This window comes from Rhea americana, unplaced genomic scaffold, assembly GCF_003343005.1.
Source record: "Rhea americana isolate MKP2758 unplaced genomic scaffold, rheAme1 scaffold_117, whole genome shotgun sequence".
Taxonomy (NCBI): Eukaryota; Metazoa; Chordata; class Aves; order Rheiformes; family Rheidae; genus Rhea; species Rhea americana.
In genome coordinates this window covers 287,083-307,887 of record NW_028185228.1, presented here as the reverse complement: position 1 = coordinate 307,887, position 20,805 = coordinate 287,083, and the positions used below count along the sequence as shown (strand labels likewise).

General features: G+C 40.0%; 1 protein-coding gene across 1 annotated transcript in view; it reads left to right on the top strand.

The window, feature by feature from the left end:
• Window positions 1-20,805, top strand: part of ROS1 (ROS proto-oncogene 1, receptor tyrosine kinase) — a 75,584-nt gene that overhangs the window by 32,871 nt on the left and 21,908 nt on the right. Inside the window, exons 25-38 of the mRNA XM_085318376.1 lie at window positions 250-461; window positions 1,849-2,135; window positions 3,068-3,244; window positions 5,762-5,973; window positions 6,662-6,812; window positions 10,091-10,323; window positions 12,761-12,937; window positions 13,954-14,128; window positions 14,580-14,697; window positions 17,037-17,224; window positions 17,844-17,930; window positions 18,601-18,736; window positions 19,165-19,327; window positions 19,594-19,658. Of these exons, the coding sequence (XP_085174502.1) occupies window positions 250-461; window positions 1,849-2,135; window positions 3,068-3,244; window positions 5,762-5,973; window positions 6,662-6,812; window positions 10,091-10,323; window positions 12,761-12,937; window positions 13,954-14,128; window positions 14,580-14,697; window positions 17,037-17,224; window positions 17,844-17,930; window positions 18,601-18,736; window positions 19,165-19,327; window positions 19,594-19,658 (2,381 nt within the window). The remainder of the gene's footprint in view (window positions 1-249; window positions 462-1,848; window positions 2,136-3,067; window positions 3,245-5,761; window positions 5,974-6,661; window positions 6,813-10,090; window positions 10,324-12,760; window positions 12,938-13,953; window positions 14,129-14,579; window positions 14,698-17,036; window positions 17,225-17,843; window positions 17,931-18,600; window positions 18,737-19,164; window positions 19,328-19,593; window positions 19,659-20,805) is intronic.

Here is a 20,805-nt window from a genome sequence, read left to right as displayed (position 1 = left end):
AAGCTGTCATTTAATTTCATTGTAACCCAAGAAAATAGATACAACAGTTGATATTATCGAAACAACAATTTTTGCTTCTATAAAAATATTAGAATTTTCATTCTGTGGCATCTTTTTATATTTTGACTTTCTGTTCCAAGTAGAAATGATTTGTGAAACAAATAAAATTTCAGAATGTCCTAACTTCTCATCAAATGGAAAAATTCYGCTTCCATGCAGTTTTAATAATAGTTTATTTCTCTTCTAAAGTTTTTCAAAGATGCATTTCTTCACAATGTCACAGCCATCACAGTTGACTGGGTTGCAAGACACCTCTTTGTTGCCCTGAGAACATCATGGAATGAAACTCAAATGTTTGTTATTGATCTTGAGCTCAAGATAAAATCTTTAAAAGCATTGAACATAGAGCTGGGTAACAGGAATTCAACTTTATCATCTCTGTTGGCCTATCCTTTCTTAAGGTAATGTATATACTACTAATACCTTTTTAAAAACATATTTGAAACATGATTTTCATRAAGTCATCAGCTTCTAAGGGCTGAAAAGGGCTTCCTACAGTTAATGAGTATTTGGCATTTTGTAAGTCGTAGAATGCTCTGAGTCTAGTTCTACTTTTATACTGCTATAGTTGAGCTTGGTTATGTATGACTTTAAAAAGATGTCTGTTCTTGAGTAAAGACTTCAGATGACACTTACRTACTGATAGCCTGTTACTATCTAAGCGATGTAAATGGAAGTCAGTATGAAGAAACAGTTTTTATAGTACTTGTATACTTGTATACTTATACTTGTGGCTGATACACCTGAGGTCTGTGCTGCCATTCAGAGAGACCTGGACAGGCTGGAGAGCTGGATGGAGACGAACCTCATGAGGTTCAACAAGGGCAAGTGCAGAGTCCTGCACCTAGGGAAAAATAACCCTAGGCACCAATACAAGCTGGGGGCTGACCTGCTGGAGAGCAGCTCTGCAGAGAAGGACCTGGGAGTGCTGGTGGATGACAAGTTGACCATCAGCCAGCAATGTGCCCTTGTGGCCAAGAAAGTCAATGGTCTCCTGGGGTGCATTAGGAAGAGTGCTGCCAGCCGGTCAAGGGAGGTGATCCTGCCCCTCTACTCAGCCCTGGGGAGGCCTCATCTCAAGTCCTGTGTCCAGGTCTGGGCTCCCCAGGACAAGAGAGACAYGAAGCTACTGGAGAGAGTCCAGCGTAAGGCTACAAAGATGATCAGAGGGCTGGAGCATCTCCGCTATGAGAAAAGGCTGTGAGAGCTGGGCCTCTTCAGCCTGGGGAAGAGAAGACTGAGGGGGGATCWTATCAATGTGTACAAGTACCTGAAGGGAGGGTGTCAAGGGGACGAGGAYAAAACTCTTTTCAGTTGYCCCRTGTGACAGGACAAGAGGCAAYGGGCAGAAATYGAAGCACAGGAAGTTCCRCCTGAGCGTGAGGGGGAATTTCTTCCCTGKGAGAGTGACGGAGCACTGGCACAGGTTGCCCAGCGAGGTTGTGGAGTCTCCTTSTCTGGAGATCTTCAAGGCCYGCCTGGATGCAACCCTGTCTAACATGCTCTAGGTGACCGTGCTTGAGCAGGGAGGTTGGACTAGWYGATCTCYRGAGGTCCCTTCCAACCTTACTGATTCTATGATAGTAACCTTTTTATCCAGTATGATCAATTATTGTGATCTTCTGTTTAAAAATATYACGTAAAACACCTAGAATCACCCTGAAAGTATTCTGCTGTAGTTATCTCGTTGTAAATGTTAAGAAGGTTTGTGACCACAACCATTTACATTTAGGGAAAACTACATAGGTCAAAATTTTTCTACTGTAAGCCGTGCGTTTTCTTTGATAGCCGTCTCTACTGGATAGAAGTCCTTGATTATGGCTGCCAGATGTTTTATTATGATATYATGAATGACACCGTGCACCATATATTGGGAAACGTACTGGCAGATGATCAGATGAGGAACTACTGCAGCTGTAATGTGGCAGAAGCGGAGCTAGGAAAACCTATAAGTATTGATGTATCTGACTCCAAGAAACCTCAGCTGCTCTTTATCAGAGGAAGAGATGAAATATGGGCCTCAGATGTGGATGGTTGCCACTGCTGGAGAATTACCAGAATACCAAGTTTTCAAGGTCAGACTGCTTTKTTATGTTTCTAGGTTGTTTGTGATTGCTGCTGTCACTGTCCYCTTAAATAATGTTTGTTTCAGTAAAATAGCATTTATGACATGCTTTCTTTAGCAAATTGTTTTATCTACAGGCAAAACAGACAAAAATATTTATGTTCTGTGTTTTCAGTTTTGTGYCCTCTTGAAACAAAGCAGAGGAAAGAGCAGTGTGGGGATATTTGTTGATGCATATGTGTATTCCAGTAGCTTGTCAGTCAAATGGAGATGCTACAACATCAAAGGCTACTTATGAATAGATATCACTTTATAGTATTAGTATATTATTTTGCAGTAATRTAATAATAGAAATACCTATTACAGGTTATCTCTATAAGAAGATACAATACCAGGTTATGCCTGAAAGTGGCATTGCAGACTTTAATATTAGATGTGGGGAGAGCASTTCATGCTGGTAGAATATTGTACGGTAATTCATCTGTGTTGACTCTCTCGTAAGCCCTGGTCTTTGTTGCTCAGTTTTCAGCTCTATCCTAGAAGAGTGATGGGTAAAATTGTCCTTTTACCAAAGGAGCTGCCTTAATTGTTCCTGGGAGATGTCAGTGCTTTACGTTTTTCATTTTGTAATGAAAGTTTCTACAGATGACTTTCATTCTTGTGCTATGTGATTTGTGGTGTTAGTTAATTGAATTGCAGTTCTCATAACTAAAGATAATGAAAAGCGCTCAAATACGCATTTGTAAACCCAAATAACAAAATGTCTCAGCTTTAGGAGTCCTATCAAAAAGTATCACTTTTCCAGGGAGGTCTCTGAAGACATGGTATGACTGAGATACTTACCCACACTGACTCGCAGTGAATACAAGCATACATCTTTTCTTTTAAAATCGTCTCTTCGGGGTTTATTCTGAATCTTAACTATATGATGTTTTCCTATAGATATGAAAGTTGGCAGCCTGACTGTAGATAAAGAATTTATATATTGGAGTGCTGAAACAAAGGAATACACTACAATTCTTCGAGCAAATAAAGAAAGCAAAAAACTCTATTTTCAGAAGAGAGCAAATCATGAGCTGAAAATCCTAACCTACAGCACAGCAGTACAACCATATCCAGGTAGCAGGGATTTGGGTTTTTCATGAATGTAACAAATTTGTTTCAGACCACGTATCTGAGTTGCAAATCATGGTGCCTATATTTATGTAAAACATGCTTGCTGGCTGCAACCACATTTCAGAGGGAAACAAGTCACTATGCACATTGTAAAAAAGGACAAAAATGGGGACTGGCCTTGTGGGGGATCACRTGGGAGAGCAGAATGATAATGAAGATTGCCCTTGCTTGAAAGCCTCAGGATGTGGCTTTGCATGTACTGCCAGAGCAAGCCTATTTTCAAAGTTGCTTGGAACTTGCAGATTTAGAAAAGGCCATGAATGCTGAAACACAGAAAACCAGCAAACACTGTGTCCTGAAGATGGTCTGTAGCCACAAAGTGTTGTTGCAAGAGTTTACTAATGATCCCCATTATGATGATAACTGGTGGTGTTGTTCAGAAGTGTGCAATGCTGARAACAAATGTATGCCCTTCCAGAGACAAACAGATAAGAACTCTGCTTATTAAAGCRGTCTGAAAAGAAATGTCTGAGAGGCAATTAGAGTTTACATGCTAGTAGACTCAAGCCTCACTTAGAACTAATGTTTTAAACAAACCATCATAAAAGGATAACATGAGAAAAACAAATATTAGTTTTACAAGTCATGGTAYCTACAGCAATTATGTTTGTAAGTGGGGAAGTTTCCAACACCTACTGGCATGCTGAATGTATTAAAAGTAATTTTTTAGCTAATTTTTTTTTATAAAAATCTGGCAGAAGAATATTTTAAYGGGATGGACTTCTTTGGAATGAAAGAATTTCATGCTGTTTTGTAACTCCCCAGCGGAGTTATTCCTGCTCATTGCTGCTCTGATGAGTGCCCAGGCTATTCTTACCAGCACTTTGGGCAAGTTAGTTCCCACGAGGTCTGCGTGGGCTTGGCACAGGTGCAGGAGCCTGGCTTGGCCCTGGCACAGAGCGTATCGGTCCCTMACCCTGTCGCTCAGGGATAGGGTTTCCTGCAGTAACGGCAGGCTWTATTGGCTTAGTTGGCGAGAGAGGAAAGCCCTGAAGTTTAGTCCTCAGGGACTCTTTCTGCCCTGAGATCCCCACAGAGCTCTTCTCATTTACATTGACTCCTGGAAATATCTTTAGAGGAATATACTGATTTGGCTTTCTGAAGGGGGGAAAAAATGCATACTACCTAAGTTTTTAAGAGAAAAAGAAATTAAAGCAATAAAATAAGAAAAATCCTATTTTTCTCTTCAGTGTTGAAACTAAACGGTGTATATGTGAAAAAATGATGTTTGCAAAGACCAGCTGGGTTGACTGACATGCTTTTTATTGCTTTTGTGATGTGTGCATGCAGTTGTGCTAGAGTTTTCTGTCGTTCTAACCTATTTAATTGCTATCTAGAGATATGATGTCAGTTGATCATTTAACACATCAGAAGCACTCAGTGAAAATTATTGTCCTATCACAGATTTTATGAGAGAACGATTTCTCTTCAGGGTTAGGAGAAAGGGGACTGAATATGTAGTGAAGGATTTTCTTGTCAGGGTAAACATATTTCTGTGGAACTGCCTGTCAGAAACTTTAAATCTGAAAACGACTCAATTCTTTATTCCGTATGGGATTTTTCCCATGGGAGTGTTACTACTCTAAGAAACTATAAAATTGACAAAAGCTCAACCTTACATTTATGTCTGTCAAACAGACTTTGTTATTCCCTTTCCCGTATGTGCTTGAACCTGCCTCTGGTGGGAATAGAAGGGTTGCTCGTGTAGGGAGAAGAGCTCTTGACGGTGAGGTCAATCGTTCAGGCCTCAGGGCAAACATTTGTCCAAGTGCCCTGTCCCCTATGTACGTGCCTTCATCGCTTCCTTCAGCCTCTTGGCAGCAAGTCCATTTTAATATATAGTTTTAACTCATTTTAAAAATGCATACACTGATAACGGTTTATATTCTGTTACCTTTCGTATAATATTGAAGAGTGTTTTTCTACTCTTTTCTCCCTGTATGCACCCTGTTTCCTTCCAAAACCTGTCTCTCCTTTCCCTGTTGTTACTATGCACTTTTCAATTGAGAGCTTGTTGGAAGAAAAGAGACGAAACATTTCCTTGCTTGGGAAAGTTACCCTCTGCTCTGCAAATCTGTCGTTTCTGTGACAAGCGAGTTTGAACTCAGCAGTCTATATTGCCCTCGGTAACACAGCAATTAAAATCGGGATTTCCCGGTTATTTAGTTATTGCCTAAAGAAGAATCTGAATACTTTAGTAAATCTTTATCCTTTTATAAAAGATAAGCATGCCTTTACTTTGGTGAATGCTACTTTTGCAGCCACCAAAGTAATCAAATAGGTCACATTCAGGTCCAATTAAACACGTTGCGCTCATGATGCATTCAGTTTATACTTTGAAACCAAAGAAAAGGGAACATTTCTGGTAATACTTTCCCATATGAATGGTGGTGCAATAACAYGCAAGTTTGAACTGTTCAAGTAGTAATTATATTTTTGAATTTTTTGGTGTCTTTCTAGATAAAAGATGCCTGAGTCTAACAGCAGACACTGAGAAACCTRCTATCCTTAATACGACGAATACCAGCTTTGTGTTAAGTTTGCCATATGTCTCGCCACAGCAGCTATGCCCTGGCATATCCCAGCCTACGCTGACATATCTAGTATTTCTCAGAGAAGTGACTAACAACCGCAGGAGCTCAACCTACCATTTGTCACTGCAAAAAACAGTGGTATGACTATTTTGGAACAAAAAGGCATATGATATCATATATTGACGGGGGTGGGATATCACCTCTAATAATTTTATGAACCATTCTGGAACTCTCTATCAGACATTTTCTTCAGCATATATCCAGCAGCAGTTCTCATCTCTGCTTGGCTGTCTTTGTTTAAATGGTAGATTCCTTAGTTTTCCTCTGTGCCAGTGTTCCTTGACTTTTTAATATGTCCTTGCTAAAATCTTGTTGAAACGGGTCTTCAGTTTCTACTTTTTAAAAGTACAATTGTGGCTGATATCAATCTGTTTAAATAGCTGTTGAGACTGTCCAGAAGCCATACAGTTTGTCTTTGTGCTTTGTGGTGGTTGTACTTGCTCTAGTAATTTTTTTCTATTACTTTTTTTTTTTTGTAACTTCACTATTTTCTATTTAAGTACTAGCTACTGAACAGTATAGTATTATAGCTATGCTAATTACAACCTCAGCTTTTTTGCTGGAATCCTAAATCAGATCCTTAGACTTGTACTGATCTATTTTCCAAACTGTCATTTTATCATTTTTAWACACACACTAAATTGTATTAGAATACAAAAGTGCTACTGTATTTTTTTTTTTAACATTCCTATTTCATTGACAGTTGATTGGTGTGACGTGTGACTGTCTCTTTTCTAAGAACACATACTTATTATCTGATCCCAAGTTACAGGAATTTCAGGGGCCTATAGCTGTCATAGACAACCTGCAGCCATTTTCAAGTTATGCCATACAAGTTACCGCGAAAAACTACTATTCCGATTCTTCTGAACAGCTGCCTGTAGGAAAAGAGATAATTGGCACAACTCTTTATGGAGGTTTGTTTCATACTTTGTTCTGATTTTGATTGGGATTTTCACCTTGGTTAAAGGTGTGCATTAGTTTTGGTTGTAAATTGGAAAGTAGAGAAATTTTCTGTTTAAAGTGTAATCTGTGTAATCAGTCAAATGTAGTGTTCAGAAAGATTTGGAGACCAGACTTGAAGAACCTGTAAGAGTCGTAAGGATCGTGTATGTTCTTTACAGCTTTTAGCGCTTGACTTCCTGAGGAAAGACAAACTATGATTAAAAATGGCTAAAGAGTTGCAGTTTCTGCCTTGGACCATGCTTGCAATAAGCTGTGCCTGAATGCATATGTTAGCATGTGTTTACATCTGTGTGGGATGCATGCAATGCTAAGACTTTTTCTTCTCGGCTGTCACTGCTCTCGTCATTAGTGCTTCCTAGGGTGATGCAGGTTCTGCCTATTAAAATCTTATGATACTGAGTCTTATTTTGTTATGAATCAATTTGGAAAGACCCAATTCATTTTTATATCTCTGGATCTGAATGCCACCAGCATGATTTTGGTCCATTCCAATAATTATGATGTGCTCGTTTCAGCCCCTTTCACACCCAGACGGGAAAGTTAGGAATAGGGCTTTTGACCTGCATCACTGTGTTGCTTAGGGCATAAAAAGGRCGAGTTAGGGACTAGCTAATATAAATAAGTACATCAATAAGCCTCTCTAATTACGGCAGAAGACAGCTAAGGAACTTYTGTGGGAGAGAACGCATGAGGCAAGATCCCTTAAGAAAACTTCTGCTCAGGTCCCTCTTTTCATCCTGCCAAAGAAACTGGAACAAGAGGGGAGGCACAATACCTACTCTGCTCTAGTGATGAGACCTGCTATTCTTTGGAAACTCTTTTCCAACCCTCTATTTTTTTTATAACCTAATGATGAGATCTCTGAGCACCTGCAGTATCAAGCAAAGAGGCTGCYATTCTGTGTGGATCGTGAAACTACTCCTAAGGAGACTGTAGGAAAAAAGATCAGAAAAGCTGGCCTATAATCAGCAGATTTCATTTATTTTGCACAGGGATCCATGTCTGCACTGGTAAATTGGTAGGGCCCACTGACTGAAYAAGATTGAATACCACTGGGATGTGGCAGGTTTTCACACTGCTGCTTTTTTTTGTGTGGTAATCTGAGCCATCCTGCAGCAATACGCATCCTTTTGGTGGAAAGATATAAAGGTAACGTGTGAAACTGGAGGCTGAGTCATGCCGCTGAAATGGAATTTTTCAGTCTCAAGTCAAAATGAAACATGAAACTCAGCAGGATTCTCTAGTCGGGGCAAAACGAAACACTAGGATCAAGATAAAAGAAGATCCTAGAACAGCAGCAACAACAAAAAAAGTCCCCAAACCCTGAACATTTTTAATACGTAATTTTGTAACCATACAGAGCTTTTCCCATTTTCAGTTTTGACAAAACAGCAATTTCCAGTGGCAAACTGCATTTATTGAAAATTTTCCAACCACCTGTAGCCAGAATATATATCTGTCCTGGCACTTATGTTCTCAATTTCATGAATGTAACTGCTAGTTTAAATTGTAACCAGATGCTACTAGAACCTCTTGAAGTGTGTAAGCTATTTAACACCTCTGAAGCTGTGTGAACTCCCTCTGTTATTCTCTTAATTCTGGAACAAAATGAAAAAAGCTTGGATTAATCTGAAACTTCCAACAAATAGTAAGATTTGATGGAGAGAGAGAGAGAGAGAGAGGAAAAAAAAAAAACACTTGGAAAAATAAATGCATTGCTCTTGCCACAGAGTGTCACTCTTACTCCACATGTTTTAGCTAACAAAGCAGGAAATTTGTCTTCCTAACCCATCCAGCTTCCTCACATTTCACTTGAATAGTSTGCAATCTTGTAGCTAAGGCATAAATTACAGCAGATGTACTCATCATCCTGATATGTTTGGGAATCTAGATAGTGCAAAACCTTATTAACTTTTTACCTACCTGGTCAGATCAATAACAAAAAAGAATTTTTATAATGTAGAGTTTGGGGATCGTCATATGACAGTTTGAAATTTGTGATCTCCAAGCTTCAAAAAAGACTGACTTTTCCAAAACAGTGAGTAACCAGCTGATATGGACGTCAGACCAACAACACAGTTTCTTGTTTACATAGCTAAGCTAGAGCATCTATTTCTGAGYAAAATTGTAAATGATGGCAAACAGTGATTAGGAAATGGAGTTTTTTGATGGCTTCTTGTGCAGAGCCTATATAACATTTTGCTGAATATATATATAACTCTGTTCTTGGACTCTGGAAACATTTTTTCAAAAGAAATTAGAAGAAAACACTCTTTAATTGAAAGATTCTATGGAAAAACGAACTTTGGGGACCTAGTTTAATTTAATAGCCCTTTCCATTCCATCCTACTTGCATGATGTACTTGCAAATGTTTTGATTTTCTTTTACAAACTACTTAGTGGTCCATTTGATTGACAGGCTAGAATACAGTATTTCTGTTTACCACAGAAAAAGGATGTAGTGCATCTCCAAAGTTTAGAAAGCTCTTTATGTTAGCTGAGTGTATTGAATTTTATGATTCCTTTTAAGGAAAGGAGAGATAAATAGAAGCTATGCCAAACCTTAAGTCTGTCAGAGATTTAAATATAAAGTGTTTCAAAATAACTTTTAAAGAAATCTAACTTTTAGATCAGACAAAAATTAATGCCGTTTCACATTATATTGAAAATGTGGAATTTATAGAACCAAAATTAAACAATTCAACTCTTCTCTGAATATACCTGATAGCCTGTATCACAAGGATATACTTTGTAACCTGTATTGCAAGTTATATCCATGTTTTTTTCAGACTTTGCTATCAGTGGAAAGACTTTCCAATTGCTATAGTGCATGGGTACATTTTTCAATGCATATCCAAGTAAGCATCATGCTAATCTCAGATCTGAGACCTAACTGGTAAACTAAGAGAGAGCACGAGTTCTGTGGTAGGACTATAATGGTAAAGATACAGGAGAGCAGCAGTTTGCTTTTTTCCTATGACATGGTAGAATAGTCAAGGAAAAAATAAAATAGTCTGAAAATATTTTTGAATTTGTGTGCTGAATGACTACACAAAAATATGAATTTTACATATRGAGAGTATAACTGCTGGAAATAGCTCATATGTTTGGATAACATTTTTTCCTTCCCTGACGTTTTCTGACTTCTCTGAAACAAATGCACAAACAAACAAAACCTTTCCAGTAAAACCCTTACCTAAAAAGTCATTCATTTTTCTTTCTGTTTCAGTACCAGAGGCAGTTGGTTTCATTCAGGCAGTGGTTTTGTCTGACACTGTTATCAACATATCTTGGACTGAACCTTCAAAGCCGAATGGACCTGTAGAATCCATCCGCTATCAAATCACTGTCAATTTGTTAACTCCTGTCCCAGCAACACCCTTGAGAAAAAGTGAATTTCCAAATGGAACACTTACCTGGTCTGTCAACGGGCTCCAGCCTAGAACAAAGAATATATTCAAGGTACAGTTAGTTGTAAGCAGTTTCATCTGTTTGCTGATTAACCTGCAAGTCTTTAGACTGCTCATCTTTAAAGCAGGGTTATATAAGCATTTTGAAAATAAGAACTCAAAACTTGGCAGACTTCTCTCAGTTCTTCAGTCTTCTGACAAAGCAAAATTAAACATCATGTTTTCTTCCTATATGGATTTTTCAGATGTAATTCTTAAAACCGAGATCTTTTCTATTTGGGGGCACGTGACAGACCTCAAGAGTAAGTAGGAATTTCTGCTGCARTTTTGTTGTAATTGTCCTGATACTTGACGCAACATGCTAAGAGCTGGTCAACYGACAGCAAACGTCTGCCCTCAAAGGAGGGTACCTGGATCTGTGRCCAGCTTGTGAAGCATTAGGTATAGTTCAGTAAACAGGCTATGAGAGTGCAAATAGGACATGTTCAAATGATGAAGACTTTTCTCAGGAAAGCAACAGTTTTGAAACTTTTAATGAAAGAGAAACCTCTGTTTATTTTATTGAGAGCAGGGGTATTGATATTTTTCCTTCAATAAATAACCCCCTCCCTTTTTTAGCAAAAACAATCTTTCCTCAGTTCTATAAAACAAAAAGCAYCTGACAGATCTACAGAGATATATGTCATGTTTGAATTAATAGTTGGCAGAGTACAATGTTGATTCTGTCTTGTAGCAGTCATAATTTTAAAGAAAAGTATACTACAAAATACACATGCAGACTTCAAAACAAGAACAATATATCAGTGCTGACTCTTTAACAAAGGCAGAAGATGAACAGTGACTTAAAAATGCAGATAGGGACTTGACTATTTAGTGGCTTTCAAAGAAAATCTTTATAGAAAAGAATATTGAAGGGTGGTTGCAAGCATACTGATTTTGGATTAAGTAGTTGCTTCCACTTTCCAGGCAAGTCATGGAGAGAAGATGATCTATATGCTTCTGCCAGACTGAAATGGGAATTTTTATAGATCTCAGAAATATAGGAAATATAATAATAGGCCTACACAAGGAGGTTTAGCAGAGGCAGCAGAATGGGATATCCATCCTTCAGCTACCACAGTTCACATGGACTCCCACGTTAGCATCATGTGAAGTCTTTGGTGTCTTGCATTGCTATGCTGGGCTACAAAGTGTGAGAACTGAGGTGCAGATACATCACTCCTCTGCCAGTCCCACTGTTAGACAGCAGCTCAAGCAGAGAGGCTCTGTGGAGAGCCGAGGCAGGGGACAGCTTCCTTAAATAATCCCAATAATAATTGCCTGAGCACATGTCCTATTGCCCCTAAGAATGAGCATAAAAGAATAACTTGACATAGCGATAAAATCAAGAAGGTGGAGGAACAAGAGGATTTCTACATAACAGGAAAAAGGTTTTATGAACAAGAGACCTGTGACTAGGTATATAAGACAATTTGCATGTAGCTATTGGTAGTGCACATTCAAATCAGCAGAATCTGATGGACTTACACTGCTTAAGGAACTAGTTAAAGTAGTCTGTGAAAGTTCATGATTATCTTCTAGAGCTTTTGGAAAAGGGACAGTCCCAGAGGACTAGTAGAAAGCAATTGTAACACCTAATTTCAAAAAGGAAAGRCCAGTTTGTGTAACTTAAATACCTGAAGGTATTATTAGGACTATATTAGGAYAAATTTTCAATATACAAGCAATTAGAGGGGAATAAGGGAGTTAAAAACATCCAATATGGATTCATAAGAACAAAACRTATTACTTCTGCCTTTATAGATAAAGGAATTCTAGGCTAAAAGGAAAATAGTAAATGAGGCATCTGGACAGCAAGACTAACACATCAGAGTGACATTTTCAAAAGCAACCAAGTAACCATGGGGTCTACAGACTTACTCTTGGGTGCATGCAGAAATAAAGTCAGAGAGGGGTTTTCACAGTTCACTCTTGGACTTGGAAAACATTCAGATGATGACTAGGGATCTGGTCTGCACTTTTTTTTTTTTTTTTTTTTTTAAGGATTTGAATGGTATAAGAGGATATGCATATGCATATATATATGAAAAAATACAAACATTTCATTATGACTTAGTGGAAGGCAATGTGTTGAGGTCCCTTCTCACCTTGTTTTTTTCTGATTCTGAAACGCTGCCCAGCATGTGATGATGGTATCTGCATGCCTGTATAAGAGCTTGTGGTATTTAAGAGAGATCTAGAAAGAGTGGAATCTTGGTAGAAAGCTGAAATGAGAAACTGAGGAGTCTTTGAGGAGGGACAATCCTGGAAACTGCAGACTTTCAGTTTGAAGATCTATAACACTGAAGTTGTGAGGCTCAAAATRTTTGATCCCACATTGCTTGAGTATTACCTTGTTTGAAAACACCTTTTTTTCTAAACAATCTCAGTTGCTAAAGCCAGCTTTCCAATTGGTCTTGTGTTGTGCAGTTCATCCTTTTCCTTGCTAGGTTCTTGCTTTTCACCCTGACGAGAACTGGTTTTCTGAAAGTGCCCCTGTCTTTGCAACAACTTTTGAGACTCCATCTGCACCTGTCAACATAGTGCCCAGAAATACYAGCTTTCAGCTGGAATGGCAAGCTCCTCTGCACATCAATGCAACCAGCTTCTGGTTTGAATTGCATAAGGTAAAAATACCCTTTAGTATTTTTTCCAGATCAGAGCAAACTTAAYGCAATTCTGTCCTGGTGAGCAGGACAGGGTGGCAGGATGTATATGAAGCGTCTCAGTGGCTAATTTGGGCATGATGATATCAGCCTTAGTGGCTCATTGGGGTCAGGATGGAGGTAGTGCTTGCCAGGAACAAGGGGGAGTTGCAGCTGCAGCATTTACTACCCCACAGTGCCAAAGGACATCCTGGATGACCCCACCAGAATTCCTCACAGGTCTCCTGTTTCAGTACAGTCCCCTCCCTCTTCTTTCACTGCCCCCAAACTGTCTGGTAGCTACAAATGATATCTGAGCTCTCTGCCCAAGAAAGAAAAGAAGTGGGATTTCAACATTAAATATCAAGAACAACCAAGCATCTGAATTTTATTTTCCTGTGATAAGGGTTAGGAGAAAATACTGGAGAGGAAAACTTGTCTTGCAGGTGTAAGGTGGAATTACGTGCTGCAGTGATAGCAACATGGATGGAAGCTTCAGATTTTAGTGTCCGGACCACTGGACACAGAAAACGTCATGTGCTAAATTGGATCAAACAGACTCCTTAATATAGATAATCAGATTCATTAGAGCTACATCGGACGTTTACCGTCTGCCCTAAAACAAATGTCATAGCACAATTCCTGTAAACCACCTCCTTTCAGCTGCATCATGGCAAGCTCACAGGCACGTCACGGGTGAGCCAGAAATACAAACTACGTGGAGATAAGCAAGGGGAAGGCTCCTTTTGACTGGTGCARGGAGTCACTTAATCTGTTGTCCTTTGTGGCTACCAAGACTTATAGGTYTCCTGAAAACAAAGAAAACACTAGTTTTTGTGCCCTTGGTCTTTAAGAGGACAAAGTCCCGTATTTGAAACAGCACATGCATAATCTCTCTGCTGTGGTATTAAAAGGTGGCAAAGTAGGTAATCTGCCCAGGAATAGATGTGTTTCAGTAGGGTGACAGAGCTGACCACAATGATATTTTATTTTCCTAGTGGCAAACAAAAAGTGGCTGGTTTTCTCCTGCAAGCACTACGTGCACAGCAGGRCCTCTTTATACGTGTAATCTCACCGGAACTCTTCCTTCTACCAACTACTTTGTAAGAGCAACAGTAGTTTATGTGACAGGAGTGAAAAGCACCTCCTCTTCAACAAGCTTTAAGACTACAGGTAAGCACTTAGTGTAGGATAACAGGATTTTAAGATTGTTTTCAGGATGTGAAGAATCAAACACAATATTTTGTAAAATTTAGCAGGTAATTTTCTTGTATTAAGAACCAATAATTGTGTTTTTGAAAAACACATCATGTATTTGCAAAAGTAGCAGGAGGAAAGGAACTGAGCTTTCCTTCCAAGTGGAACAGAGGGAAAGAGTGAAGGAAATTGAAATGAAATATCTATGTCCATACAAACTCATGGCTGGTGAAAGTCTGCATGTGAGTGAAAATTTGGAAATTTTTCCGTTGCAAAGAGAAGGCCAAAGATTTATTCTCTGTCAGGATTATTGGTCTAGATCCTAATTTCTTTTGTATGTCTGCATATCCACGAGCACRTCTAAATTCACTCTGTGATCTGTTAACCCTTCTTAACGATTCTGTCTCTTCCCTCTGGTCGATAAAAGCTGGTGTTCCCAGTAAGCCAGGAGTTCCAAAACGAGCAGAAGACACTAAAAGCTCTGTCCAGTGGGAAAAAGCTGAAGACAATGGCAGCAACCTGACCTACTACATCTTAGAAAGCAGGTAAGCTGCGTGTGCAGGCACCCGTTAGCACAGGAGGCATCTAGGCCTGGAGGGGTGGCAGGCGACTCTCCAGCAGCTRTGTCTGGCCTTTCCAGCAAAAAAGCCTGGCTGGCTAATTCASGTGCCAAAGATGCTGTACTTGCCCACTTCCCTCGAAGGAAGCCCCAGGACACTGTGCAAATGCAGGTCAAGAAAAATCCCTGCCTGCTTCTAAAGAAGGACGGCGACCAGAAGCTGTGGGGCCAAATTGCTTGGGAAGCAGCAGCAGCATTTCTGGTGGCAYGCTCTGCTGTCTGAGAGGCAGACGTGGCCTTGCCATGGCACGAGGCCTCCACAGCTGCGTGTCCTAATCCARGCGAAGGATGACTGCAGAGTCCCTGTGAAAAGCAGAGGGCAGGGTGGGTGCTCTTGCATTGCTGAACGATTTGCATTGCATACATGTTTCCTCCAGAAATTCCTAAAATCTTAGAAGAAAATATATGCTAACAGGATTTCCAGGCCAATCCTCCGATACAGGGATGTATTTGGATAAATATCGGCAAATTAGTAGAAACTTTGGAAATATTTTCAAATTAGAATTCTTAAGCATTTAGTGAATATTCTCTATGAAAATATATAAAGATCCTAATATTCAGAGGACTTACGGAAAGATGTTATACAGTTACCAGAAAGGATCATAAGGTATTCCCACCAAGACAGGATGACTAGATAATTTTGAAGTGTTATGTGAAAAAATACAGATCACCAGGACTATACATRTCACATTCATTAGGCATGTGCTAATTCACATTTGGTGGGACTGAATGGGACAGATTAGAGTATATGTATTAGAGTGTTGACAGTGACTTTGGAACTTCTCATTTTTGACCAGGATGCTGGAGGAGTGTTTTTAAGGTAATCAGTGCAAGGCTTTAAAACTGAAGCGGTTCCATTTGCTGAGATATTTGAATGACATCATCTAAATGAGGAGTGATGGAAGGAACCAAAACTTTAAACTCAGATAGATTTTTTTTCCTCGGTTAACTTGGTGCTTATGAAAGCGAAGGTCTGACAGCACTGTGGAGCTGGGCATACTTTACCTATATAAGTTTTCACCCAGACATACTTTCCTGGTGCTGTAAGCTTCCTCCATACAGTTCTGTGAGTATACAGCAGCACTGACCTGATTGCTATGAGACCATGGTAATTTTGATATGCCAGCAGCCAGTTTGTACCTGGCTGGCTATGGATGGATAAAAAAAAGACAGTCCCTTGTCCTGTGTCATGACTGCACTTTAGTTGCTCTCTTCTCTGGGCTCCAGCTTCACACTCATCTTCTTGAATCCACAATGCATGGTGCAGGTTGCTTTAGTTTAATGAAATATGTTTTTCTCCAGTGGTTCAAAAATGCATATGTTGATGTTTTTGACTGAACTTCACGTTGAATCTTGCGGTCATTTTAACTCAGGTAGAAGTGTGTGAAGTCAGACCAATAGTATTCAAGAAATTATTTGTGTAGCCTTTAAAATATAACCCCTGTTTTTCACACAGCTCTGGTAAGGATRTGAATGTGCCAAGGACACAAATGTTACAGTTTTCACATATCTCTTTGGTTTAGAAGTATTTGTCCTTTTTTCTGCATTAAAGAATATTTGACATATTGATGAAGGTCACTTCACATGAAATATTACAATCCTGTGTGACATGAAATGATATTTCAGATATGGCCTTTCAAGTTTAAATACATGGTCTTCTTTTGGTTGGTGAATAATCAGCTCTGAATTTATTGTGAGCAATCAATCTCAGTCCAATGGAGAAAGGAAGAAATGCATCCAGCAGTCAGCAGATACTATGGGAAACTGGCTAGCTAAAGAATTGTGTCTTCACTGCCAATGACTTGCTTCCTGTTTAGCTTGTGAAACCTGATGCACAAGAGCCACTGAGTTGCTCTAGGCCCAAGAAAGCAAAACCTCTCATGGTACACAATATAAATGCTTGTTTTTTTTGTTTTTGTTTTTTGTTTGTTTTTTTTCCTGAAAGCTAAATCAGAAGGTTTTGAAAACTTGGCTGTGAGGTGTATACTGAAGTAAGTGAAAGGTTGCTGTAGCCTTTTATGTCTAAAAGGTTCTAGCATTTCATTTCCAATGCCAGGCTAAAGATGCGTGATTCCCAGCATTGCTGAAATAGCATGATATGATTTTCTGCTCTGCAGCCAATGCTCCATGAATAGAACGAACTTTCATGCAGGCAGAGAGATTTTGTGAAAGCTGCRGTATTGAAATGAGCAGTGGAGGAGAAGCAGCAAGCAGCGCTCCCTTCRTTAATAATACACCTGTGTTATTTTGCTGTGCCCTCTGCAGGATGCAGTCCGACAACACCAGCAAAATGAAGCCCTTGTGGGAGGTGGTTTACAACGGCTCCTGCGCCAGCGTTTGCACGTGGAAGGCCGAGAACTTAGAAGGAACTTTCCAGTTCAGAGCAGCAGCTGCAAATCTGCTGGGGCTTGGTGAATACAGTGACACCAGCGAGGCTATCGTTTTGGGCGAAGGTATGCCCTGTGCTTCCAAATTCTGCTAATCAAGCTCTTTGTTCAGAAGAATCACACTGATTTTTGAAGAGAGGCTGGCTATTTTTATGACGATACTGCTGCACAGATAAAGTTGCATGTCTAAGGGGTGATAAAAGGTTGCATTCATCYGGTGATCCTAGCTGCTAGTGCTCATAGAGACTCTTTGCGTGGGACAGTGGGCCTGAGCTTTGCTTGTGCTTGTTTATACTGGTTTGTCTCTGTACCCCTGTATTCTGCATCACAAGATAAGTCTTGAAGTGAAGGTGGGCTTCTGGGCTGGCTAAGCCTGTGGGAACTTAACTATTGCTTTCAGCAGGAGTGCCACACTCTGTGACTGCTTTTGAAAATCACACCTTAAGTGGTTAAACAGTTCAGCATTTTCTTTTTCCTTATGCACAGTAGGACATCACCAAAGGCCATGATCTAGGGCAGGAGAATTAGTTGGACCAAACATAGATGTTTGTATATGGCCTGTAAGAGAGCTTTGTGCGCATGAAGACAGCAGGCAGCTCAAGTGAACACAGGTTTGCTTAGTTCAGTAGGGTTGATATGGTTTGTATACACACTCATTTACCAACGCTCCCCTTCCATTTAACAGATACTATGACCTCCCCAGACACCGTCGTTGCTGTTATGATTGGCGTTGTTATGCTAGGTTTGACTGCAGTTGTACTGCTTGTTTTTGGTATGTGGCCATTTTTTGCATCTTCTGGGTTTGCCAGGCAACAATAAAAGGTAGTTCAAATAACAGGAAATTAGGGGCTTCGAGGGTTTTCCCCATTCCAGGGAAATGCTGAAYGATCCCTGGGATGGGAGCTGGAGGGAATTCAGGTGTTCTCATCCTGCAGGGCCCTAGAGGTGGCTGGTTATATCTGTAATGTGTGCGACAGCGTACTRGCTTGCTCCACCCTCAGGCATTTCTTTCTGTCGTTTGCCTTCTGGGGGAGCCCAGGAATGCTGAGGGAGCTCTGATAATTTTGTGTCTCCTTATGAAAACTTGTACCTTGTAATTCTCAAGTTGGGTACTGCATTTATTTACCAAAGGGTCCCATTTTTGTCCCTAACAGAAGGGTCCAGCCTTAAGCTGAACCTGCCCTCTCATCCCTCATCCTCTCCTTGGGACATAGCACCAGCCTTTTGGGCTTGGGTCTTGCTGTAAACAGAAACGAGTGTTTGGTTTCTCTGCTCAAGGAGCTGTTCTCTGCCTTCTGTAGAGAAAAGGTATTGACCAGATTGAAATGTCCTGTGTACACAGGCTTTTGGAAGGTCAGCAGATAACCTGTAGCCATTCAGTCTACTCTCATGCTGGGATGCTCTCAGAGTGAAATATCTGGTATTCTGTTTTTCTATTCCAGTATGGCACCAACGATGGAAATCCAGAAAACCAATCTCACCTGGACAGATAGTACTTGTCAAGGAAGATAAAGAGTTAGCTCAGCTCAGGGAGGTGGCTGAGACAGTGGGTCTAGCCAATGCCTGTTATGCTGTCAGGTATGTCCTTGAAGCAAGTGTATTTTCAGGACAAAAAAAGCAAGAGAGTTTACCTGATCTGGTTTTTAACAGTGTGCTCATCCCTGCCATGCAGAGTTAAGGTCCACATCTGAACTGCAGGGCTGGTCTGYTCTGAAGTACGCCTTGCAGTGCTGGTCCCCTGGCATGCACTGGATYCCTCCAAGGCAGGAGGAGGCCTTGATTTCTTCTAGGGCACTCTGCATGATCACTTGGAAAGAAAATGCAAGTGCACAGGAAGGGAAAGGCCTGGTGTATTCCAATAGCTTCCAAAATGTCCAGGCCTCGCCTGAGYCCCCCTTAAATATGTCTGATGAGASAGACAATACCAGCTGCATTTGAGGAAGAATGTTAATAACATTTCAACCATTTTTAACTACTAAAAAATGATTAGTGTTACTGTTTTGTAGCATTCTTCCTTCTCCAGCAGAGATTGGATTGTTGCCAGCTTTCCCTCGGGACAGACTGAACTTACACAAGTTGCTGGGAAGTGGAGCATTTGGAGAGGTATATGAAGGGACTGCAGTAGACATCCTGGCAGATGGAAGTGGAGAGTCCAAAGTAGCAGTCAAGGTAATTGCAACTGCCTAATTCTCTGGCAACAGAACCGGATGGGCAGACAGCCTGAGAGGTCATACCACAGAAATGGGAGTTGAGAGCTGCAGGTGATTTCACTGCAGTATTAAAGTCACTTAAAGCTGAGACTGTCACCTTATGATTCCTGAAAAGTATGAAGAGTGTACGTGAGGCTGTCTGTATCTGACTGCTTTAGTTAAGTGCTGCGTGATAGTGGTGGTGGTGTCYTGAGTGTCGTTACTTTTTTGCTTTCTGTGGAATAGACTTTGAAGAAAGGTGCAACAGACCACGAGAAGAGTGAATTCCTGAAGGAAGCACACTTAATGAGGTGAGGACAACTTTACTACCAGGCACCCTTTTAAAGCTAGTACAGGTGAGGGCTGTGGCCTTCTAGAGGACAGTGGTGCTTTCATTCTTCGGAACAAACTACTGCAGCATTTTAGGGAGCCCTCCTGTTTCTGCAGAGAAATTATATCATCACTGATGAAAGCAAAGTTATAAAACTTATTTGCAAAATTTAAGATGCAAACTGTAGGTTCGGTATTCTTATATCATGGATTTATTGGGTTTTGAACTGAGAAACCTCAACATCTTTGCTCCCTTAGAATTGAGTTAGTTGTTAAAGACACCTAGGCAGCATTTGGCTTCTCACATTTTATGAGAATAAATTTATCAACACAAGCTGATGCTTCAAGTTTCAATTTACTGAGGAAATCTGRTTTAAAAGTGTGCGTGTTTACCACTAGAGGCTGCCACATACCTCTTCTACTGAGGTGAATACAACCAGATAATACATATGTGCCACCAATGCATGAGTTTTACATGGAAAGGTCTGTGTTTCTGCTGGAACTCTGCTTTTCCAGACTCCCCACAAAGACTAGTAGAAGTTGAGCTGAAGTTCTCAGCTGGTACCTCAGACTGAGAACAAGGTTTTGTTTTCAGATGTGCTGATCTGCAGTTCTCTGTCTTCTATTTTGTGTGTGCAGAATTAGAAGCATCTTTTGAAAAGTGGAAGATTTTATATTCTGTGCAGAAACACAGTACTACTAAATTTGAAATTGCTTTTCAGAAAATTCTTTTTTGTTTGTGTTTCCATATGAAACAAAAATCTTGCATTTCTTTGTGTAACTTTTTCCACCCACTCTACACTGACTGAGGGTAAAACCTTGCGAAAATCTTGGAGGCATCCCCAGTTCTGCTTTATTTCTGCAGAAAATAGTCCAAAACCAGAAATCCAGGAAAAATATGTAATTGGAAATTATTATATCTAAATGTAAATGCTATTGTATGTCCATATGCATACCAATACAGTGAGATAAAGAAACCGAGAGAATAGGAAAATTTAAACATTGCATATTCCCAACAGTAATTAAGAAAAAAGTTGGTATGTCTTATATGCTTTAAAGCTTTCTTTTTTTAAATCTAGAAAAGAATGATCTAATTATCTCTTGGAGGGCTTAGGGGTACTTATTGAT